The 25,168-nt window shown below is 47.6% G+C and overlaps 1 protein-coding gene across 2 annotated transcripts in view; it reads right to left on the bottom strand.

Annotated features, from left to right (window-relative positions):
• The window catches only part of GCC2 (GRIP and coiled-coil domain containing 2), a 1,745,187-nt gene that overhangs the window by 1,196,849 nt on the left and 523,170 nt on the right, over positions 1 to 25,168 (bottom strand). For both annotated transcript variants that reach the window (XM_069636885.1, XM_069636884.1), the window contains one exon: positions 19,948 to 20,020. In XM_069636885.1, coding sequence (XP_069492986.1) covers positions 19,948 to 20,020 — 73 coding nt within the window. The remainder of the gene's footprint in view (positions 1 to 19,947; positions 20,021 to 25,168) is intronic.

Raw genomic sequence — 25,168 nt, forward strand, 5'->3', positions numbered from 1 at the left:
TGTCAAATATGCTCATCAAATATCAGGTTCACACACCATGTGCCTCAATTTGCAACATATGGCAGGTACTGTCAACGAACACCCAGTACTCACATCATAGGTTGTGTAATCTCAAACAAGAGCACTGCAGTATTTCACTGTACTTTCCATGACTCACCACACTGGTAGCAGGAATGGTGAGCAAGGTGGGGAAGGGGGAGCATACTAGCAATAGCAATAAAACTGATAGGTGTATGACATGCAGGCTGTATCCTTGCTCAGCGGCTGTATGTACTTACTAATGAAATGGACATTTTCCATGTTCTGGGCAGTCGATGGGCCATTCTGCAGTATATCTAGGGCAGCACTGGCATATTAAAACAGGTGAAGAGGTGGTGATGGAATGTGCCCGAGTGAGGCTACAGCTCTGCTTAAAAAAGAAATCTGAGCTACTAGCATTATGACACAGGTAATGGAGACCTAAAACCCAAATTCACCAACCAAAATCCGGAGCAGAGACCTGCCTGGTCAGAAGCAGCAGTAGGATGTGGCAGCCCATCTATCTCCTGATGAGCACTGCAAATCCATCTCAAGTTCACCCTGTCACTTATTCGCTTGCTTGTGCCTTTGCCCATGTCTAAACCAATGTTGAGGCAAGGTTAGGTCTAGGAAAGGTAACATGGGAATTCTGATTGAACAGATCATTCCATGTCATAAGGACACAATTTAGATGGAGTTTTGTCACCCTAATTCAAGCACTGATGAGAGGTTAGTCTGCTGCTCTCGAGGTCAATTTGGCTTAAAATAAGACTGGCATTGATGCAGGACAAGCCTTTGCTACTATACTGAAAGACGGAAATACATCAGAGATAGTTGCACACATAGTAGCTCTAGTACGTGGTAAGGGTCAACAAAGTGTGACATTCCCCAGAGTTCGAAATTGAGGGGAGCTGGGTGATATTTAGCTCCTGATTGTTGCCTAATCTCAAATTACAGGTTTTTATGGCAGAGCACAAGTCACTTGCCACATGTTATTTGCAGCCAACTGATCCTTGCAATAAACCGCTGTCAGCCACAAAATCCTTTCTACCACCTGAAACCTCCAGGCTACGCATGCCAGTCAACCGGTAGAATACTCTGACTTGCCCATGTTCCGCCTAATCACACATTCTCACATGAAAAATGGACTACCAACATCACAGGTCTAGCATACCACAAGACAAAATAGCTTAATTAAAACAGCCATATTGGAATGCTCTATTGGTCTATTCAATTAAATGAATTTCATTGCAATTAACAAATAGTAGCACCTCTCAAGCAAACGTTATTTGCCATCTATAAAAAAAAAAAAACAATCAGCATTCCTTCTATACCGAATCAATGAAATATGAATTTGCTTTACATAGTTTCTTACAACTGTCAATAGAATATGACAAAATAAGAGCACTGAGCAGGCGGACAAGTGAGAAACCGACCTCAACCTTTTGGTAACAGCACTTCCACAAGATGGCTCAAACTTGCAAAAGGTTTCATCCACTTCTGTTCTTGCAAGACCAGGGTTCTCCAAACCTTTCAATAATGAGAGTTAGTTCTGATCAATGACAATTATCCTCATCTAATAACTACAACAAAGCCTTGCACTGATCCTTTCATAGAATAAAGGCGGCCCCTGAGCCGTGGCGCAATGCAGAAATTGTCCCTCTATATAAAAACCGGGTGAGGGAATGCCCTGAAAACTATTGCCTTATATCACTATTGGACAGCTCAGGAAAGATCTTTGCTAAGGCGATTCTTAAGCACCTCCAAGATTGGGAAGATTAAGATTCCAAGGAGTTTATTAATCATCTCCAAGCAGGCTTTCAAACTGGGAAAAGTAGCATAGACCAGTGTTTTCGTCTGTTTCTTTTAGTGCAAAAGTACACTGTTCTTATGAAATCCAAGCTTCTCAGAGTATTCGTCGACTTAAAAAACGCATTTGACGGGGTCCACGTAATCAGTTATGGCAGCTTGTAACAAAGAGGGAAATCCTGGGCCATCTTCTCTTTGGGTTCTGGTGGGAGAAGTAACTTCTCATTTTAAGGTGGCCAGATGGGTGAGGCAGGGCAGGGTCTTTACCCCACTCTAATCAACAAAGAATTGCCTGGACCCGCCCAAACTAGGGAATGATAGGATCCCCACTTAGGAACACTGTGGAAAGGTTCTTAGGCAAATGGAAGAAACTACAACTGTGGGAAAATTAAGGCCTTAGTTTTTAGACCAACATTTTTAAAGCCCGGGAATTGAATATCAGTGTTCAAGGATGTAGGTTGGAGCAGGTTTACTTCTATGATTACCTGGGCATAAAGGTTTCAGAGCGTGGCCAATGGACAGGGAAATTAGGAAAAGCTTGCAATAATCTGGAAAAGAATAGTGGAGCTGTTAAGATTTTTCTCTAGCCATGGCAGAGGAGCTGTAACACTGGCTCTTGAAATGTACAGATCGCCGGCAAAGGATTCAGCCCTATATGGTGCTGGCAAATGGGGCTATGCAAATGCTCAGGTCTTAACTACAGCAGAAAACAAGTTTCATAAAAATCTTTTTATGCTTCCCATGGACAGTCCCAAAGTACTCATTAATATGGAAACAGACCTATGCCCCTTAGAGGATGAGGTGTGTTTCAGGCCCGTGATGTATTGGATAAGACTGTGGGGCTCACCAGGCCTCTCAAGGTACATGTTCTGGATCTAGAGGGGAGTGCTTCTTTGGACAGCATATGTAAAGAAATGCCACAGTACCTGGATTTGAGCAGCTTGTGGTTTAACCTGGTATATATTGATAAAGAAAGTGTAACTAGTGAGAACAATGCAGTCCAATTCCTGTCAAGGAAGAGAATCGAGGAAGCATGCTTTAAATACTTTAAACTAAGCTTGGGACCGGAGTATCTCTTAAGGAAACCGAATGTTGGCTTTGAAGAATGCCTAGATATCATTATCGTGCCATATGCACTAGCACTTTATTTAAAATTAAGGATGAATACCATGAGAGTTGCTGGATTCACGAGATTATGCAGAACAATAAACACTAGTAATAGTCCGGACTGCAAACAGTGTGAGGAAACAGTTACTCATTTTATGCTATTTGGTGACAGATACAAGAATCAGAGGGTGAGATATTTAAAGCCACTATTTATTTTAGCCCATATGAGTGGTACTGACATAGTAATGGACTATTGTAAACTATCTAAGGACATAGATGTAGAATGTAGTGTATGTTGTGGATAAATACATTGACTAAGCATGTCTCCTTAGGAACCAGATGATTAAACGTTTAATAAATAAGGTGACAAACTAACTGTTCTATTTAGATGTAGGTTAACTTGGGCCGAGTTTCTTTTGTTATCTTGTCATATTGGCGTGCATATAAGAAAATAGATTAGGAAATGTAATGCTGGAGTGAGTAACTAAATTAATTTTGATTTATGAAGCAAAAGTGTGTGAAATGTTATACTGTATTAATGTGTTTTTATATCTTTGTTTTATATTCTTTATATTATGTATACTTGCCATAAGACTTATGTTGAATAAAGGTATTTTGACTGACTGAGAAAAAAGGCATCAACGTATGGCTCTTCAGCGGATGGCCTTCAGTTCTTTCCCAAAGTCAAGGAGACTTGGAACAGTCCGGATGAAAGCTCCAGATCTCCTTCAGTTTAGGAAAGAACTAAAGACCTGGCTGCGCCAACAAACACCTTGTTGTAAACTAGATTCTGGCCTTACTGCATCTGTGTATTGTACTGTGATAATTCTTACTGATGTTCACTTGATGAACTGTTAATTTCCTGCTACCAGTGCTTTGCTCTATTACCTGTACAGCGCTCCATTGCTCCCAAGCTAAGTTCACGCTATAAACATCTTTACAAATAATAATGGATTTTTATTATCTGTTGGCACCTAAGAGCCTGAATGTATTAATTTGGATGGGCTCTGCTTTTGTGGACTGCATGAAAACGTTTAATATTACCTACAATTAAACAATGAATACTACATTGAGACAGGCAGCCGAAATCAGAAATTGAAGTTGGAAAACGAAAAAAAATAAAGAATGCATTTTTAATGATACTGTTGTAAAGTGCTTGGGATGGATGCAGGAGCTTGGTGATATCAGAGAGAATTTTGGGTGTGACGGCGAGAATGTTATGGTGTGAGTGAGGGAATGCTTGTAGCAAAGGTTCTAGACCCAGGAATTTGGAGAGCCCCTGCTGGGTGATGGGAGCCAGTGTGGTCTAGCCATCATAATGTAACTTAAGTGTGACTGGAATAAAGTAACTTGCTGGAACCTACCTGATGTGCCTGAGGATCTTGCCTTACTTCAGATACATTTCTCGTTTATCGCACTTCCTCTCTTAGCAGGGTTCTTTATAGGAGTTGTTGGTACATCCTTTCTCGACTACCTCAAAGTTGGCCCATTTATAGATCTTAAATGTGCATGCACCTCGACTCAGATGTCGATTAACAGTGCCTCTCTGAGCCACTTTCCTACCCCTCATTGTCCACGACGTGGTTTTAGCTGTGAAAGGCACCTGCACTGCTTTTGTACTACCTTTTCACCCCTTGAATGCTATGTCAAGAGCAGAGTTTTGACCCTGTGGGTATTACATGCCATGCATTGTTAGCTGTAAAAAAAGAAGGAGGACTGTGTGCTAAAGTCCAAATCTTGTGCTTTCTTGTTATTTTACATATGAATTGGTTATGTTGGGTTTGCAGCTTTGGGTCAGTTTTTCATTTGTGTGTTCCTTGCTCCATAACCGTTTTTGATGGTTTCCATGGATTCTTTACTTTTTTTGTGACCAGAGGAATGTCCACTTTTTTTTTATTTAACATTTTTAAAACGCTCACACAGCCCGCAGGCATCGAGGCGCTGTTACAGGAATTGTTTGTTTTGTAGTTGCGTAATTGTTTTTCTCTTAAATGTGTATTTATAACGTGCTTAAACACCCAGAGGTTTCTAAGCGGCGGACCCGGGGATCGAACCTGTGTTGCTTCGTATCGCCTTGCTTCCAAGGCAAGCACGTTGCCGCTGAGCTATTCTCCCGGGACCACTGAAGATCCCCCTGACAATGCAACCTTTTGTTGGGCCTTCTTCGTATGGCTCCTTACTCGGTCGTGTTGGTAGAGTGACACCTACCCAGTGCCCCCAACCACCGCTAGACAAACCTAAAACTGAGACCCAAACTCACCTGTGCACATGCTGATTACGGGCTTGATTCGGAGCAGCAAGCAAGGGTCCTGATCTCATATTTGGTTCCATTTGAAGGGGCCCCTTGGTATTTTGAAAGCCCCCCTCTTTAACCGTTGATCTCCATTGTTCGGAGTGGGCCTTGTGCTCCCTCTGTAACCAGGTCTTCTAGGCCTGATAGTTCTCGGAACTCTTGTGCTGATCACTTCATCGGGAGTCCCTTGGAGGATTCTCAAGATGACTGGCTGCCCCTCCTGCTGCACCTCTGGGGTAAATGAAGAACCTACCTGACTTTTCCCTTTAAGAGCAGCAGGAAACTTTTAAAACTCTTCTAAAGTGACTTAAGAAGATACTTATACTTTGGCAATTTTTCACGGTACACCTTGTGGCCCTGGAGTTTCTAGGACATAAATTGTCATTTTAGAAGGTGCCAATGATTTAGTGAATTTTTTTGTATAATAAATCACTCCATTTACTCTGTGCCTTAGGAATTAGGAACAAGTTACTTACCTGTAACTGTTGTTCTCCAGCATGGGTCTGGCATGGATTCACATGCTCATGAATATTCCCCGTCGTTAGGCTGGGAATCCTCGGTAAAGAAAAAACCAGTATCAGTTTCGTTTCTGATCTGTCTTTCGTAGTAATAACCAATCACTGGTCTCTGCGTCATACTGACCACAGCCAATGACTGCCCTCTACCTAAGCACCGCCTCTGGCAGCCATCTTCAGATTTGGAAGCACGTGAAGTGGCAGTATGACCAAGTGAAGAGCCGCAGAGGGGTAGGCGGGAGGGTTCGCATGTGAATCCATGCCAGACCCATGCTGGAGAACAACAGTTACAGGTAAGTAACTTGTTCCTTCTCCAGCATGGGGTCTGGCATGGATTCACATGCTCATGAATAAAGAATACATAGCAGTACACACATGCACAACCACGGGAGGTGGCAAAGGCTCAACATTAAGCATCACATCAACTCAACATTAAGCATCTTACCTCCTCACCAGGCTCACCTCAGGCGAACAGGTTGCGCAGCACTGCTTGGCCGACCCTGGACTCCTCCCTGGAATCCCGGTCGACGCAGTAGAATTTCGTGAAGGTGTGCGTCAACCTCCACGTAGCAGCCCTGCATATGTCCAGCAGGGGCACACCAGATAGGAACGCCGTGGTAGCTGCGATCGCTCTGGTGGAATGGGCTCTCGGACGGCCAGGCAGCGGTCGGTTTGCCAACCGGTGACAGCACATGATACAGCCGGAGAGCCATCTGGAGATGGAAGCCTTCGAGAGAGCCTTCCCCTGATTGACAGGTCCAAAGTTCACAAAGAGTTGTGACGTCTTCCGAAAACCCTTCGTGCGGTCCACGTAGAACTTCAGCGCTCTAGCTACATCCAGCGAGTGCAAAGTCCTCTCAGCCGGCGACGAAGGCGACGGGAAGAACACAGGTAACACCAAGGGTTCGTTGAGATGGAAGTCCGACGGTACCTTGGGCATGAAGGAGGGGTGCGTCCTGAGCACTACCCTCGTGTCGTGGAAAATCAAGTACGGGGCCTTGCAGGAAAGGGCCTGGATCTCTCCCACTCGTCGTGCGGAGGTGATGGCCACAAGAAAAGCTGTTTTCCACGATAGAAACTTCAACGGGGCCGAGTGCAGAGGCTCGAACGGAGGTCCCATGAGCTTGGTCAGCACCACGTTGAGCTCCCACGCCGGGGCCGGAGCCTTCACCGGCGGGAACGATCTGAACAGTCCCTTCATGAACTCTTTCACCAGACGATGAGACCACAAGGACGCCCGCCCCGTGGTTCTGGTGTATCGGGAGATCGCAGCAAGATGAATCTTGATGGACGCGTGTGCCAGACCAGCTTTGGCCAGCGTCAGCAGGTACGGCAGTACTTGGGGAGCCGTAATCCGTAGAGGGTTAATCTTCTGTGCGTGGCACCAGACAGAGAACCTCTTCCATTTGTGTCCGTAGCATTTAAGAGTCGAGGACGCCCTGGCCTTTGCAAGAACCTCTCTGCAATCGGCCGGTATGTCATATCCTCCAAACTCTAGCGCTGCAGGAGCCAGGCCTGCAAGTTCAGCGACTTCGGGTCGTGGTGGAGGATGGCGCCTCCTTCCCTGGAGAGTAGATCCGCGTCCGCCGGCAGCTTGATCGGCGGGGACGCTGACAAGTCCAGAAGGTCCGGGAACCATATCTGCCTCGGCCACGCAGGTGCGACGAGGATCATCCTGCACCGTGACCTCTTGAGCTGGTTGACGAGCCGGATTAGCAGAGGCAAGGGAGGGAACGCGTAGAGGAACAGGCCCTCCCAGGGGAACGAGAAAGCATCGCCCATGCTCCTCGTCTGGGGAAACCTGCTGGCGAACCTCCGGCACTTGATGTTCGTCGCCGTCGCGAACAGGTTGATCTGGGGTGTGCCCCACCGTCGGAAGAGGCGATCCACCAGATCCTGCCGTAGTTCCCACTCGTGGCACGAGCGCAGCTCCCTGCTGAGTGAGTCGGCGATGGTGTTTTTTATCCCTGCCAGATGAAACGGCACCAGAAAAATCCCTTGGGCGACGGCCCAATGCCACAGGTCCTGCGCCTCCTTGGACAGCGCTGGGGACCTGGTTCCGCCCTGTTTCCTGATGTAAAACATGGTGGTGGTGTTGTCGGTGAAGATCCTCACCACCTTGCCCTTGAGGGACGGAAGGAAGGACCTGAGGGCCCAAAACACTGCACGGAGCTCCAGGACGTTGATATGCAGGGACTTCTCCGTCGGGTGCCAGAGTCCCCTTGCGTGCAGATTTTCGGTGTGCGCTCCCCACCCTTCCAGGGAGGCATCCGTGGTCACAGTCTCCTGGTGGGCTGGGGTCTGGAAGTCCATGCCCGCCGTCAGATGCGCGCGGGTGCCCCACCACCGTATCGCTCGTCGGAAACTCTCGTCGAGCTTGATCCTTTCCTCGAAGCTGCCCGTCGTCTGGATCCAGCGCGCATCCAGGAATTCTTGCAACGGGCGCATCCGGAGCCTGCACATGGGAATGAGGTAGATGCAGGAAGACATCATCCCGAGGAGGGACTTGATGGACCTCACTTTGGCCGCGTCGGCCACCAACATCCGTTGCACCTTGCCCAAGATGGTCCTGGTCCTCTCCTCCGACGGGGAGGCCAGAAGGGACACTGTGTCGAGCCTCGCTCCCAGAAACAGTGCGACTTGCGCGGGCACCAGGTGGGATTTGGCGTAGTTCACGGAGAATCCCAGGTCCGTGAGGAGTTGGACGGTCCTTGCCGTGTGGACCACGGCGAGCTCCCTCGTCTTGGCGCGGATGAGCCAGTCGTCCAGGTAGGGGTAGACGTGAATCCCCTCGCGGCGCAGCTGCGCCGCCACCGGTGCGAGGCACTTGGTGAATACCCTGGGTGCCGACCGTAGTCCGAAGGGAAGGGCTTTGAACTGGTAATGACGCCCTTGGACCACGAATCTGAGGAATTTTCGGTGCCCCTTTAGGATGGGAATGTGGAAGTAGGCATCCTCCAAATCCAACGACGATAGGAAGTCTCCTTCCTCCAGCTGACCCAGGACGTGCTGGAGGGTGACCATCCGGAACTTCTGCGCCTTGATGAACTTGTTCAGACGTCGCAGGTCTAGGATGGGGCGCCATCCTCCCGTCTTCTTCTTCACGAGGAAGTATCTCGAGTAGACTCCGGAGCCCCGAAGCCTCTTTGGGACGAGTTCGATGGCGCCCTTTCTGAGCATCGCCTTTACCTCCAGGAGAAGTTGAGGGACGTGAAGTTCTTTCCTGGCCACGGGGGGGACGCGCGGGCACCTTCTTTGAAACTCGAGCGCGTGGCCCCGGGCCAGGGCGTCCAGCACCCAACGGTCGGTGGAGATGGACTCCCACACGCTGACGAAGCCCGCCAGCCAGCCTCCCACCGGGGTGCTTCGGTGGGGGCCCGACCCCACGGCCGGTTCAATCCTGCTTGGACGCGGCCTTGCCGCCTTGACCTCCTTGGCGACGACGGCGGGGTCCGCTAGACTTGCCTCGTCCTCTGTAGGCCTCTTGCGACGACGAGCGGGCCGCTTGACGGTAGGAAGCGAAACCGCCGCCGGAACCTTTGGAGGCGCCCTTGCCTCCGCCGCTCCGAAAGGGCGTCCGTCGTTGCTGCAGGACTCCCAGGGCCCGGGCCGTCTCAGTATCCGCCTTGATGGCCTGAAGGGAATCGTCCACTGTCTTCCCAAACAGGTTGTTCCCGTCGAAGGGCATGTCCAGGACTCTGGTCTGGACGTCCTGCCGGAAGTCCGTAGCTTTGAGCCATCCACGACGTCGAAGGCAAACGCCGTTGCCCAGCTGGCGGAACCCAGTGTCGGCGATGTCCGTCGCCACGGTGATGGCGTGGTCCGAGGCCACCTCACCTTCCTGCAGGATCTCCAGGGCCTCCGCCCTCTTGTCGTCCGGCAGAAAATCCAGCAGGGGAGCTATCTTGTACCAGAGCTCCCTGTCGTAGCGGGCCACGATAGCCAAGGCGTTGGCCGCTTCAATCGTCGTCGCTGCCGACGAGATGACTCTACGTCCCATAGCATCCAATTTCTTTCCCTCGCCGTCCGGCGGGGAAGTCGATGTGGAGGCCGCACCCCCCCCCGGTTTCTTCCTGGCTGCCGCGGAGACGACGGAATCCGGGGTAGGCTGCGCCCGGAGGCATAGGGGGGCCGTGTCCGGGACCCGGTACTTTTTCTCGTACCGGTCTCTTCTAGCTGGCGTCGTGGAAGGGTTCTTGAGGAGGGAAAGGCCCTCATCCCAAATGTCGTCCAACAGAGGCACTGCGAGGACCGTCTTCCTCTTAGCCTCGCGCCGCTGATAAAGGAAGCCTTCCTTTTTCTTCTCCTCAGGGCAGAGTTGGAAAAGCTCGGAAGCCCTGGAGATCATGGAGTGGAAAGATCCGATCTCGTCGGGCGGAGAAGCCCTGGTGGGAGGCGACGACGGAAAATCCTCGTCGTATGCCTCGTCGTCCGTACCCGTCGCTGCCGTGTCAGTCCCCGTATCATCCCCTCGGGTGGACGGGGAGGAGGGCTGGACGGGGCGCGACGGTTGAAAAGGAGGTGGTGGATGGATCCTTCTTTTCTTGGTAGGGGGAACACCAGAAGGTCCCGGTTCTGGATCCCCCGACGGGAGAGGTTCCTCCGTCGGTAACGGTAGCCTCGTCCTTATCTCGGAGCATAAGGACTGTATGGCCAACAAAATGGCCGCCGAGTTGTCTTGCGGCGCTGGCAGAGGGGAATCCGACGGGCGAGCAGGGGCCCCGTCGGTATCCTCGACGATGTCGTCGTCGTCACCTGCGTCGGGGTCCATTCCGACGGGCTGGCCTTCTTCCACGCCTAGGCCGTGGCTTAAGACCTCGATCAGCTCCTCTTCTGAGGTTGAGGCCGAATCTACGACTCCCTGCCCCCCCTTCTTCTTCCCCACGGAGGGTTTCACGGGGGTCCTATCGATGGGCACAAAAGAAGACTCCCTCCGAGGAGGCAGGGAGATTCTGGGCCCTGAGGTCGCCACCACTGGTGCAGCCACCACAGGCTGAGCCAGGGCCGCCGCAACCGTTTCGATAGAGGGCTTGGTCGGATGGATCAAGGCCTTCACCACCTTAGGTGCGCTCACCGCCTTATCCTTGAGGGAGGGGGCACTGCCACGCTCCTCCTCTGCCTTAGAGCTCGACCGGGGCCTCTCCAGGAGCTTCGCCGGGTGCTCGGCCTTCCTCTTACCCGACCCAGAGCGTTGGCTCGTGGTTGATGGTGCCGGGGAGGGTGCGCCCTGCCTGGCGCCCGTAGAGCCCGACCGTTCGGCGCTCCCGGTGCCAGCGGACTCGCGGTGCTTGGCCTTATGTTGGGCCCCCGTCGCCGGGGCGCCCTCAAAGGTCTTAGAAGACCGCTCGGATTTCTTCTTCTTCTCGCCAGACGGGCTCTTACCCTCCAGCCAGTTGGCGAGACGTTGATGGTGGTCCTTCATGGTCCGTTCCGACATGTTGCCGCAAAACGCACAGTCCTTCTCCACGTGCATCTTGTCCTCATGAAGGCAGTAAAGGCAGAAAGAGTGTTCGTCCTCCTTAAAGACGTTCTGCAGCTGGCATCCAGGGCAGACCCTGAACAGCTTTCCGGGCGTCGAGCTTCCCTTCTCCTGGGCCATCTCCGAGACCGGGCCTGAGAAGCTTCTGGAGTCCTCCGAAGTGTAGCTCGATGAAATCTTCACCCTTGAGGGGCACAGATGAATCCGACACGGGTCCCCGTTGATCGGATGTAGGATCGGTGGAGCTTGAGGCTCTTTTGACCGAAAGAATCAAAGTTTTTTGTGAAAAAGCGCGAAAAATAGCACTAACGCTCGAGAGCAATAGCACGAGGATCCCAACACATGAACGTGCGGTAAAAATCTGAAGATGGCTGCCAGAGGCGGTGCTTAGGTAGAGGGCAGTCATTGGCTGTGGTCAGACCAGTGATTGGTTATTACTACGAAAGACAGATCAGAAACGAAACTGATACTGGTTTTTTCTTTACCGAGGATTCCCAGCCTGACGACGGGGAATATTCATGAGCATGTGAATCCATGCCAGACCCCATGCTGGAGAAATGGTGTTACAGTAACCATTTGTGGTTGCATTGTTTTCATCAGTTACTGGGAGATACTAGGCCCAGTACTGTTGAACTAAATGTACTGTCCATTTGTTGACCCTCTCTGCTTGATTTCCAATAATGTTTAACCCAATTTCCCCTCCTGTTGACTAATGCATATGAACAAGTACTTCCTTGATAGGGTGTTTCTATTCTTTTGTGTTGTATGGAGGCAGTGGGTATCCACCTGAACACGTTAATGTGTTTTTTATATATACTTATTTTGTTGTGATACGTTGCTTAGTACTTATATGACAATCATAATAACCTAATACAAAACTAGAATACATGTATATGGTATACATGACTCACCGTAATCATATTTCTGATGCTTGTATCTGCTTAGATTCACAAGCTATGCATAGGCCGACATCTGGTGGTAGCCGCAGAGTATTGCATTTTTTGTTTTCGAAACTCGAAAAGGGCCGTCGACAGGGCATGCCAGTAATACTATCCCTAGTGTGATGTCCACTGTACCTATGGTCCTTCATGCGTCGAGGTCCCTCAGATTTTGTTTCTGACATGAGGTAGCATGAAGTGTAGCACGACTACAGATGTAGTAAAGCAGATAAGAGTAGGTAAGCCAGAAAAACATCTATGCACCTTCTACTCCACAGGGGAGGAATGGTGGGCGCATGTGAATCTAAGCAGATACAAGCATCAGAACTACGATTCCGGTGAGTAATGTATCCCTTCTGAGGCTTGTGGATCTGCTTAGATCACATGCTATGCATAGATTAGCGAGCAGTGTCTGGATAAGGTGGTGGGTTGTGAGAAGGTACAGCGACAAATAGATGTTTTAGCACTGCTTGTCCCACCTGTGAATCTGCTTTAGAATGTGTGTCAATGCAGTAGTGCTGAGTAAAAGTATATATGGAGCACCATGTTGGCGACTTTGCAAATGGCGTCCAATGTGACGTTTGCAATAAATGCCAGTGTAGCTCCTGTAACCCTAGTAGAGTGAGCTTTTGGTGTGGAAGGCAGAGTTTTGTTTGACAGAGTAGCAGAGTTGTATGCATTTCACGATCCATCTGGAGATGACGTTTTTTGAAACGTGATCGCCTTCCCTGCAGGTGCCATGGAGACAAACAGTTGGTCTGTTTTTCATAGCAGTCTTGTCTTGTTTAGCTGGTAAAGGACCACCCTCCTTACATCTAATGTATAGCGTTTTTTCTCAGCTGATCTTGAAGGGTTTTGAAAGAAAGCTGGTAGGTCAATGGACTGGTTGACATGGAACTTAGATATTAACTTAGGTGAGAACCTATGGTGTGTTCTTAGTACCACCTTGTCTTTGTGGATAAACAAGAAGAAAGGGTCTTGCACTGACAATGCTTGTAGTTCACTGACTCTTCTTATGGAGGTGATAGCCACCAGAAAAGCTGTGTTATATGTGAGGTGTTTAAGGCTGGATTTGTGTATGGGCTCAAAGGGGGGGTCCCCTGAGTTTTGTAAGTACCACATTTAGGTCCCACGCTGGAGGCGGGTTTGAAATGGGAGGGTAAAGTCTTTTTACTCCTTCCATGAATGCCTTAATGACAGGGACTTTCCACAAGGACACCTTGCTTTGAGAAGTGGTGTACGCGGATAGAGCCGCTAGGTGAACCTTGATGGAGTTAAATACTAGCACGGAGTCTAGTAAGTGGAGCAAGTATAGTGAAGAATATGTGATAGAGTACATTCGATTGGGTTTACATTTTTTGACTGGCACCAAATTACAAATCTTTTCCATTTGTTAAAATAACAGCCTCTGGTGTTTGGTTCGCGTGCCTCCTTGACAATTTCCATACACCTTTGAGGTAGTTTTAAATGGGCAAATTCTATGACTTCAGCAGCCAAGCTGCCAAGTTCATAGACTGAGGGTGTGGGTGGAACTTAGTCCCCCTGTGCACACCGCCATTTTGCTAACCTGCTCAGTAGCGGTGTTGGAGGAAAAGCATAGGCAAATTTCCCTGACCAGTTCATCCGCAGGATGTTCCCCTTGGATCCGTGTTGGGGAAACTTGGATGCAAAGTCTGGGCAATGCGTGTTTTGGCTTGTGGCGAAGTCTAAAGGGGGGTAACCCCATAGAGAGAAGATATCATTTACAATGTCTCTGTCGAGCTGCCACTCGCGCTCTTTGGATAGAAGATCTCTGCTTAATGAGTCTGCCAGAGAATTGAGTTCCGCTAGAACATGTTGCGACGTTAGGAACATGCCCCACTTGAGTGCCCACTTCCAAATGTTTTGTGCTAGCCTGGATAGACTTGAAGAGTGTGCCCCCCCCCCTGCTTGTTTATGTAAAACATGGCAGAGGTGCTGTCCGTGAGAACTTGTACTGTCTAACCCGACAGGTGCACTTGGAAAGCTTACAGGGCTTTGAGCACAGCTAGCAGCTCCAACAGGTCTATGTGATTTTGGGCTATGATCTGAGTCCACAGGTGATGTGCTGTGAGGTGAAGGTAATGGTAATGGGCTCCCCACCCGGTGAAAGATGCGTCTGTTCTGACAATCGATTGCACTATAGGGTTGTGAAAAGATTTTCCCTTCAACAGATTTTCTTTTGTCCACCAGCGTAGCGCTTGAACTAGGGTTAGCGAAACAACCACTAGATCTTCCCACTGCCCACTTGCCTGAGACCACTGTTTCGCTAACCACTCTTGCATTGGGCGCATGCGCAGCTGTGCATGCGGAAACCAGGTAAATGCATGATGCTATCATCCCGAGCAAGCGCATTGCTTTGCATACAGTTATTTGGTGGCCGGCTAGATACTGAGGTATTTGCAGCAGTATGTTTTGCACTGGTTACGTTAATTGAGAATCCCACCTGGAACAGGAGATTGATTGTTCTTTGGGTATTTTGCTTGCAAATTTGGGGGTATTCCCCTGTTATCAGCCAGTTGTCCAGATAAGGGTACACTGGGATTGGTTCTCTGCGTAGATGTGCTGCCACTACCTCTAGTACCTTGGAGAATACCCTTGGAACGGAGGCTATGCCAGCACCTTGAATTGGTAATGTTGGTTTGCTATTTTGAACCGCAAGAACCTTCGGTGCACTGGGAACATTGAAATATGAAAGTATGCATCTTTCATATCCAAGGTTGCCATGTAGTACCCCTGTTTCAGCAGAGGGATTACTTCCTATAGCGTTATCATGCAGAATATGTGTGGCTTGACATAGGTGTTTGCAGGGCGAAGGTCTAGACAAGGCGCATTCTTAATTCTTTTTTTGGCACAAGGAAATACATTGAATAAATGTCCTTGTTTACCTGGTTTTCCAGGACGATTTCTATGGTGTCCTTCAGTAGCAGTGCTTTGGCCTCTTCCAACAGGATGCACTGATCTTCCTGTGAAGTCTGCCTTTGTCCTGGCGGGTGATTGGCTGGTGTTTGAATCAGTTCTATGCAATACCCCCCCCCCCCGCCACAATGGAAAGTACCCACTTGTCCGACGTGATCCCCTCCCATGCGTGAGTAAAGTGTGAAAGACGACCTCCTACTGGAGTGGCATGGGAGGGAACCTGTAGCGGGTGGTCATTGCTTGGGAGCGGTTGAGCCCCCTCTTGAGAAGGAGAATCTGCCCCTACTTCTAGACCTTCTTTGGCCTCTTTGAAAACCCTGTAAAGAACCACAGGAAGGACAAACTTTGCCCACCTTGGTTGTAGTTAGAGGACCGCTGGGAGTTCGGTCTTCTAAACCGGAGCGTGTTTGAGCCTCCTCTCTACCCAAAGGGTTTACTAGTGAGCTGTCCAGGGATTTGAGGGTATCATATTCCTCCTTTGCGCTTTTAAGTGCCTCTTCAATTGCTTTGCCAAATAAAGCGTTGGGCTCATGTTTAAGAGGGTAGCCTGGGTCTCCAATTTGAAACCGGATTGACGGAGCCAATGCATGGCGTTTGATTAGTGTGCCTTCTGCCACGATTCGCCCCACGCTGTCTGCTACGTGCAGGTTATTTTTAAGGATGCAGCTTGCTCCCTGTTTCCCCTCAGCAATGGTGTGTGAGAGCTGTGTTTTTATGGGCTCTGGGACTGATTCTATTTGTAATGTGATCTCGTCCCACTTGCGCCCATTATAGCTGTCTAATAGGGTGGTATTATTAGCTATCTTTGTTTGATAGGCAGCCCAAGGAAGCTACTTTCCTGCCCAGGGTGTAGATTTTCTTACTCTCCTTGTCAGGAGTGGCTTCGGCAGAGGCCAGAGGGGTTCCACTCTCTTTCTTGAGGTGGTGACTGGAGAGTCAGGCTTTAGCTGCCCCCTAATGTATAAAGTGTCTGAAGGGGCTAGCCGAAACATATTTTTGATGCGTGGGTTGACTGCCCATGTCAGATTCAAGGTAAGCAGAGGGCAAATATGCCTCTGGATCAAATGAAACAAGGGGATACACTGTGCTGCAGATTTTGTATTCCCATGGATGTCCTCCATAAAGTCTTTATCAACCTGGGCTTCCTGGGTATCTATCTTAAAGTGCTCTGCAGCCTTTAGGAGCAGGTCATTCTATTGCAGTTGGTTGTCTACCGGGGAGTCAGCCACCGGTTGGTCAGTGTGGTCTGGGGCGGGGGGGTAGGATGATGAATATGTCATCATCGTAATCATCATAATATTGGTCTAAGTCTCCTGTGTCCCCTTGATCAGCTGGGTCTGTGTATGAGCCAGGGTCTTGTGAGCCTTGAGTGTTATAATAATATGTATATTGACCTAGGTCCTGATATGACGAGGTTGTGGCCTGCATGGTGTCCAGGTAGGCTTTTTTGGCTGCAGGATGTGTGCTTGCCACCCCCTCTACGGGGGCCCCTTCCGATGCCCGGTCGCCGGTCCCTGAGGACTTCCCAGATTTAACGTCTGTTTCAGGGGCCTGTCATGTTGTGATCACGACCACGATGGCCCAAAGGCCAGGGAATGTTCGGGCCTTCCCCCTTGACACCACGTGTGGCTTATCAGCCCATAGCGTGGTCAACTTTCGCCCATGAAGGATGTGCTTGGTGTGAGCTAGTAGTGCTTGAGCTGCCAGGTGTCGTCCCCGTAGCAGAACCGCCGGCCGGCCTGTTCGGGTCAGGGGCTAGCACGTGGGAATTCGATGGATCCCGATCGCCCTCTGCATCACTTAGGGGGCTGATGCTGCCATCGCTGCAGGCTCCCTCGATGTCCATGGCGGCCTCGGCCTACATGGCGTGGTAGTCCCAGCGTTCTGTCTTGCGGTTTCTTTAAAGTTTTTGGACTGAACAGTTTGCAAGACTTGCACTGTTTTTCAGCATGGTCCCTAGGGAGGAAAAGGTTACACACACAGTGCAAATCCTTCCAGGGAAACTTCCTGTTACAGGAAGGATAGAATTCAAAAGGAGTGTTTTCCATCGTGTATAAAGATGGCAGCCTGGAAAAATAAATGGGAGTAAAGGGTAATATGCATTCTCTTCGTTAGACTGGAATATGAATTTCCCCCTGCTCTCCCTACTCTGCAGGGCGGAGGCCCGTTTGGTTCCTGAAAGGCTGCAGGCAAAATCGCTGAGACATAAGTCGCTGTCGTCAACGGACGGTATTGTCTTCAAAGCCATTGCCAGAGATCTTGCGATAAACGGTTGTCGAAAGGACAGAAAGAAATACTAAGTTTAAACTTTTACTAAGTAATGGCGTCAGCCAAGAAGGGACTCCCTGATATGTGTCCGACTACGATGGCAGAAAAAAAAAATCTGAAGGGCATCGACGCGTGAAGGACCATGGGTACAGTGGACGTAACACTAGGAATAGTATTACTGGCATGCTCTGTCGACATCCCTTTTCGAGTTTGAAAACAAAAATATTCTGCGGCTAACACTAGATTTTGGCCTATGCATAGCATGTGTTCTAAGCATATCCACAAGCCTCAGAAATATATTCTACTGTATATTATGTGACGTAGTTTGTTGTGTAGGTCTATGAGATTAATTGTACCTAAGAAGAGTTTTGATTGTTCGGCTTCATTACCCATTCGCAGAGCTTTGGTCTAACTTGGTGGACATCCTACAAGATTGCTGACAAACATCCTTTATAACATAATGGTGGAAGAGGTAGCATGCACAGTTGGAAGCCTGAAAGCTATTCACTGGTAACTGCCAAGCTTCTGGTAGCTTATAAGCTTCCTTTTTGAGACCACTGAGCTTGACGAACTCTGTGCTACTTCAGAATGGCAGCATGACTCAAACCAGAAAATGTTTCTGTGAGCTGCAGCCAATTGTCACCACTCATAGCTTCAAGCCTGTGGCTTCTTTCTGTGATTTCAAAGGCATTGCTGGCCTTCGAGCTGTGAAAGCGCATCTGGGTTCTGTGTACCCATTGCAGGCTCCAATTTCCCAGCACCTCCGTATCAGTGTTGACGCTGAAGACTCTTCTAAGCTATCCTACCAATGGGTAGAACACTAAAACACTCTGTAGACAAACCAAGTTATTACAAACAAATCAAAATATAAATCTTACTAACTGGCCCTTATTCAAATACTGGCTATGTCAGGTTGGAGAGGCACGACTAGGTAAAACAATCACCAATCATGTGATTCCCAGTTTCCATCATTTGCATTTGATATCCTTGCCACTATTTTAATCAGTCAGATTTAACACATGAAAATCAGTTATCAGTGTTTCACCTACTCCCCACTCACCTATTCCCACCAGGTGCAATTTTGTGGACCTGCAAACCACATATAGGCAGTTTAATGCGTGCATATTGTTTCTGTTTAGATCTCACAATTATTTTCTACAGTGAATCGCACCTATTCTGCATATTCATACATGTACAGGATTTATATAGCGCAAACCTAGCTGAGAAACAACAATGTGCTGTACGAAGGGAACACATGCAGAGGTTACAAGTGGGGTGATGGCTTAGTAGAGGAGCTGGGATGGACAGGGGAGGGAGGATTCCAAAGGGGGAGAACAGGGTTGAGTGGAGCGGTGGGTGAGATGCATGCACCATTTGCTTGTTTTTGGTGGGCACAGTCTTTTTATATGCATGCATTTATTTGAAATGAGTGCCTAGTATTCACAGTTAAAAACTCAGGGGAGCTTAACCACAGCTTTGTAGTGGTCCTTAGGTAATGCTCCAGAGCAATGGATTGAAAATGATCAGCTTTTATAATGGACATTTAAAGATGGCCCTTTTTACTTAAAAGTTCCATTTAATGGTATTGATTCTGTGGAGGAATAATTTAATTAGAATGTCGATGAGAAGGTAAGTTTGAGTTGATATGACTGTACTATGGATGTCTTATGCATTCGAGAGGCTAGGTTTCAAAAGAGCTAGGAAATGAAAACCATCTTGGATGCGGTGTGCCTCTTAACGCGAAGAAACAAGAATCAGAATGACTGGAATGTCTTCACTTGCACGTTTGCATTGCTAGCACAATTATTAGAAGAAATGCTTTTACCACCAAATTGTATTTAGCACACACTGATAAGTTGCATTCACACTGCCACAGATAAAAAAAAGTGTTCCTACTTCAACTGTATTCACTGCTTGCAGCTATGTGATTATCTTGAGTAGAATAGTTTTCTGACCTGGGATTGCCTGGTTTCCTAGAAAAAGGTATTGTAGTAAGTGAAGAGGGTCTATCCTCCCCCTATGACATCATGGTAATATTCCACATTGGTGTACTGGACTAATGGAGCACAAAAGGTATAAGAAGGAGCTGTTTTAGAGCGACAGGTGGCATGATTTGGAATTGTTCAAGGATCTGCTGGTCTATTTTTCTTGTCTGTTTCCTCTGCAAAAGAAATGACAAACTAATCTCAAAACAAAACTATCTCAGTGTGTTGCTTTCCGCCACACTTCTCAATCATCTTTACCTATGATCATGTTCATATTCAAAGCTCTTAACAGGGATGATGGTGTCATTGAAATCAGAAAGCCTTTTTGAAAGTGATACTAAAAACGTAACACTTTTTATTTCCCTGGAAATTAGGGATTAATACTGTCAAGATAGTCATTCGACCTAGCGTGTTTTAAATAGTTATCAATATGGTTTCATATTGCACAATATTCTCTCATACTGCTATATATAGAATGCGTGAAAATATTCAACATATTACATTTAGTATTAAATTATGCCATGATGTAAATCCGGTACTTAACACTTAAAAAATGGAAAAGCAAAATACAAAACTAAAAGAGAAAATAATGTAATACCTATTTTCATTTGAAGTTCTGTTATTACAACCTGCTGGTCACTTTCCACGGCCATTGATTTGTCCACAGAATCCTGCATTGAGAACAAAAATAACACTTGTAAATAATATTCTAGTAACGACCAGTTAAAGTATTAGCATAAAATGGGAATCATTTTTGCAATATTTAGGGTTTCACAGGAGTGCAGAATGTGTAAAGAGGGAGAATGAAAGAAATTATCTGATTTTATTTATTGTACTTCAAAATGTGATGCATAAAAAGGAGACAATGGGACTCATTATGAGTGTGCCGGTCCTGTAACCATGGTGCCGGTAAGCATACCGGCACCGTTGTTGCCGAACCGGGACACTCCAAGTTCTGTGGGCGGCTGCCGTCCCGCCCGCCAGGTCAGACCGGGTGGGCGGGACGGCAGCCGCCCACAGACTTTGACGGAAGCACTGGCAACCCTTATTAAAGGTGCCAGTGCTTCTACCCTCCCCATTCCCATTGAGTCCTTTTGGACTCAATGGGAATGGGGAGTAACTTTTTTCCACGCCTGGCTTCATGGACCGCCGAGGCTGTAATTGCCCGGTGATTCCCTAAAGCCAGGAGACGGAAAAAAACACAACTCCGGCGGCAGCCTGCCGTTTTTACCAGTAAGGCTACCGCCGGTGTTGTAATGGGGTCCAATATGTTGAAGACAAATTTCAAAAGTAAGTTTAGTACAGCCATAACAGAATATCAACACAAATAATAAACTGGAAAGGAATAAAGCTGCAATAAAACAAAGCTACAAGGGAAATTGTTGCAAGATGAAAGGTGAAAAAAAACATTCAATAAAATCAGGCAATGGATGGATCAACATATCAATTAGATTTAACTTCTCTTGCAGCAAACTAAACTTTCGTTGAGTGGTACCAACAACCTCACTGACCCACCATTCTAAAAGATCATATGTAGCTGGCAAATATGTTTTTGAATCAGTTTTTACATTTGTTTCTAAATCTACAATAGACTCTTTACAATTCTGCCTATAGACCGGGCAATCTCAGACTGCTGCCGGAAAAACGATGACAAACATTGGTGTGACGGGGTGGCCCACCATGAATAACCACTCAGACTCGGATTTCAAGTCCAGGGGTGTTTTATTGACCTTCAATAGACAGACTGGATACTGAATTTGGATGTTCTCTTGGCTTAGGGTTTAAGCGCTAGGGCCGCCCCTCTCTTGCTCAACATCCCCGGCCTTTCCCTCCTTCCTAGCCCAGGCATTCATAACGGGGATGTTAGTTCTATTGAACGGTGCCGCCAATCTGTCTGGTCTTCTGAATGGGTCTAATGGTGTTTTCCCTATGACAATGTCTTCCTGTCTCCATAGGGGTCTTCTAGATGTCCCTGACCTAGCACGCTTAGTACCATAGTACTGTAGGGGTGTTATGGGATGGGGCCTCTTCCAGCTAGTTCCAACTGTTCCTCTTTCACATACGGTCTCACCTGACCCTTTCCTGCAGTAGGCCCCAAGATGTTCTCCTCCCACCGTACTGTTGTCCCTCCGATCTCATACTCCGCCTTCTTACCTCCATCCTTAGATTAGACATTACATCAACTAGAATTAAGGCCATCAGGCACACAGATGCATAAACATCCACTGACATGACCTGGATTTCAAACGAGCACAGGCATTTGACAATATATGAGAATGTTACTCAGTAAACACATAATGGCACATAGCATTGTAATGGTAATGTCAGCAACGAATCTAAGGAAAAACATAATGAAAAGAAGTGCTCTTACCAAAATCATTGCAGTGAGCTACATACTACATGAATTGGCTAATAAACCCAGTCAAACTCTTTAAACACTCTAGAAAAAGGAACCACAACAAAGTCACATAAAGCCCAATACAAGTGTCCGTTAACGTCCTAAACATAAAAATAAAGAAGCAAAAATAAAGAAGCAAGAAAATTGAATGCCACATTCAAGCCACTGCACTATAATGGCCCCCCGAGACATCCAATTTGTGCATTACCTACACTAAGCTGCAACCTGAAGAAATAAAGCTACTCCGGATTCGCTAAAACAAGTAACAAATGCATTCTGTAAATCGAGTTGATGCCCAAACACAGCAAGAAGGGAGGAAACCATAGGACTTTTCCAGCCTACTAAACAGAAACCAGAAGTCACTAGTTGAGCACCAATAGGTTCTTCCCCAGCATCTGCACTCCATCACTAACTTTTCTAAAGTACCTTTACGTTTTGGGCCAGGAATTCCAGCCTGTGTGATAAAAATGCAATTTAAGCGTGGCAAAGAGGCACAACCTTGCAGCTGCGCGAGTAGTAATCTGAGGGGAGGGGATCTTATGTGAGATAACTACACTGCAAATTCTATGTAGGATGGAGAATTCCCAAAATAATAATGTCTCACAATTAAAGAAATAACAATAATAAAGATGAATGACAGACAAGTATAACAAAAATCAGTATTAGGCTGAGGTGCATGCTTTTGTAGAAACGTGTCCGTTTCATTAATTCACTTAGAAGCTGCAGCTGCTGGTGGTCGCTTATAGTGAATCTCAACATCGCAGGATGGCATGGTAGGAAGCAAAGAATGTTTGTTACTTTCGAGGTCACAAGGCAGAGCTCACGAGTCCCGCAGAAAGGAAAAGAATACACAATTATTTTATAATTCGGTATACTGAATTTACTGAGCTTGATTTACTAAGCTGTTTCAAAAAGCCTGTAGCAGTTTCAAATTGCCCCAGAACTAATTTCTGCCTGAGAAGGTGGTCAACAAATTGTTAATGTGATACATTTGTACAGTGACGTGTCTTTGGTTCATGGTTCTAGCAGTGTTATGGAGGAAGGTTCTTTCTCATCAGAATGAAGATGAGATGACCGGGACAGATGAATTAAGTTCTGCTGGTCATTTAAAACATTTCAATGAATTGGTATTACAATGTGGGAACTGGGGGTTGGTCTGTGATGTCAAAGTGGGAGCCAGGGATGATGGTCTAGCCAAGTTTGCAGAACCAAATCACTGAAAGTAATATATGTCCATGAATAGGGGTCTAATATGCAGTAACCAATCAGCTACGTGTGGGGAGACTTTTAATGTTGCCAAATGCCTAGTGTTAATTAGTTTAGATGGCTATAAACGCTTCCAATTTAGGGGTGTTTCTTTGACAGCACCTTTTCATGCAGTTCTGTTCCGAGGTCTGTTTGAATATAGCTGTCCCAGGTACGTCTGGGATCCTGAAATAAAACTTACTTTTTGTCTGGCGTACACTCCTTTTTTAATTTTTTACTGGTGAGTTTGAGGCGCCCCCCGACACACCTGTATCACATAAGGAGCATAATTACTATTCTAGACAGGCGCTGGAGCTTGCCATCTGCACCCAATGGAGCGAGCTCCTGACCTGGTCTCGTGTAAAAATTGCTACTCACTTTCATTAGCCAACAAAGTACTCAACACCAACTCTCAGTGTGAAGTACCAGAGACTTTCTTTTCCAAGTGGAATTCAACCTGCATCAATGATTGTATACTGGAACCGTTCCGCTGCGTTGCTTCCTCAGGAACGTGAAGGACAGTAAGTCTGGGAACACATATTTTGAACATGAGCATACGCTGCGATAGTTGCATGCCTCAAATATTCCACTCACGTTAATCGTTGCAGCTCAGTTGTCTTGGAGAATGGAATCCCACATTGCTCCACACCATGGCCCGGGGGCCTCCCCGACACCAGAATCAACACACGGTGCAAGTCGTCTACACTCACCACCAGCACCACACTGCTCGCAGCAGCAGGGTCCACAACGAGGGTGATGCTGTCCCCAAGGGGGACCTGGAGGGACCAGAGCGCCGGCAGCACCAAACCAGAGTTAGTACTTGATCTACAGCAACAGCAGCCAAGAATTTCCCTACTTCAATCTTCAAATGTCAACACAAAAATGGGTCCATAAATTCGTTGCACTTTTGCGCTACAGTTTTCCTCAGTGTCCAAAACCGGCCAAACACATGCAAATCTACCTGCCTCTACTCTTTGCCCTCTGAAACTAATCCACAACAGGACTGCGAGACTTGTCCTTGGCCTTAAGACTTGAGATCGTATCTCTCCAGGTCTGAAATCTCTCCATTGGCTCCCAGTGGATGCAAGGATTAAATTTAAAACGCTCTGTATTGTCCACAAGGCATTCTGGGGCCTGGGTCCAAAATACCTTCAGCTATCCCTCTGCAAATTCCTCCCCTCTCGAGCTCTTCGCTCCTCTAACTCCCCCAGGGTCAGTCGTTTCTCAAAGAAACAAGCCGGGGGTAGATCTCTGTCTTCGGCTGGGGCCTCCTTCTGGAATATCCTCCCTGCCACTCTAAAACTTGAGGAGAACCATCTCCGGTTCCGGAAGCACCTCAAGACCTTCCTCTTTGCATCTGCCTTTGCTCCCCCTCTCCCTTGCTGATCTGCTCTCTCTTGGCACTGTGCACCTGGCCACCCTCTGTCCCCTTGGCCCAGTTACCTGCTCATCCTGCCACCCTTCTGCACTGCCTCCCGGCCACCCCTTGCACTGGGGACTGTATCTGTACCCATACAGTCCCCCATCACCCCATTTTCTTCTTTTTATGCACTTATCAGACTTACCCAGTTCTGCTGCCGTAAACGCAGCACTTGCCACTTGCTGGCTGCACTACCCGTTTATTGCTTCATTATATATTTTATTTGTATTTATTATTATTTATCTGTTTATTCTCTGCTCTTTCCACTCTCCCCCTTCCATGCACTTTTCCCCTTTCCCTTTCCCATGCACTTACACGATCTCAATGTCACTGGGCCTAGTAAGATTGTTGTTTTGTTCTCCCCTGTTCCCCTCCCTTGCCTTGTCGCGCTGGGAAACACTTGTGTACGAGCGCGATACAAAAAAAATATCATATCATATCAAGCAGTTCAGAATACAGAACAGAAATGTAGGACTGCCCATCAGTATTTTATCTGTGATGGCTCCAAGCAATTAGTACTGATAAAAAGACAGTTTTCACTCCAGTTTAAGGTGAGTCTGCGCCTTTCGGCATCCTTGTCGTCCCCTGAAATATGGGCTTTTTCAATATCATGTGGTCTTTCTGCACAGAATACTGTTTAAGCATCATCCGATGTGCCTACATCCTGCCTTTTTTTCAGCGTCTTGTTGGCTTTAAGCACCATGCACGTCTTTAGAACACTTAACACCATGGCAGGTTTCAGCACACTGATAGATT

Source organism: Ambystoma mexicanum, chromosome 7p, assembly GCF_040938575.1.
Source record: "Ambystoma mexicanum isolate Mex_15411 chromosome 7p, UKY_AmexF1_1, whole genome shotgun sequence".
NCBI lineage: Eukaryota > Metazoa > Chordata > Amphibia > Caudata > Ambystomatidae > Ambystoma > Ambystoma mexicanum.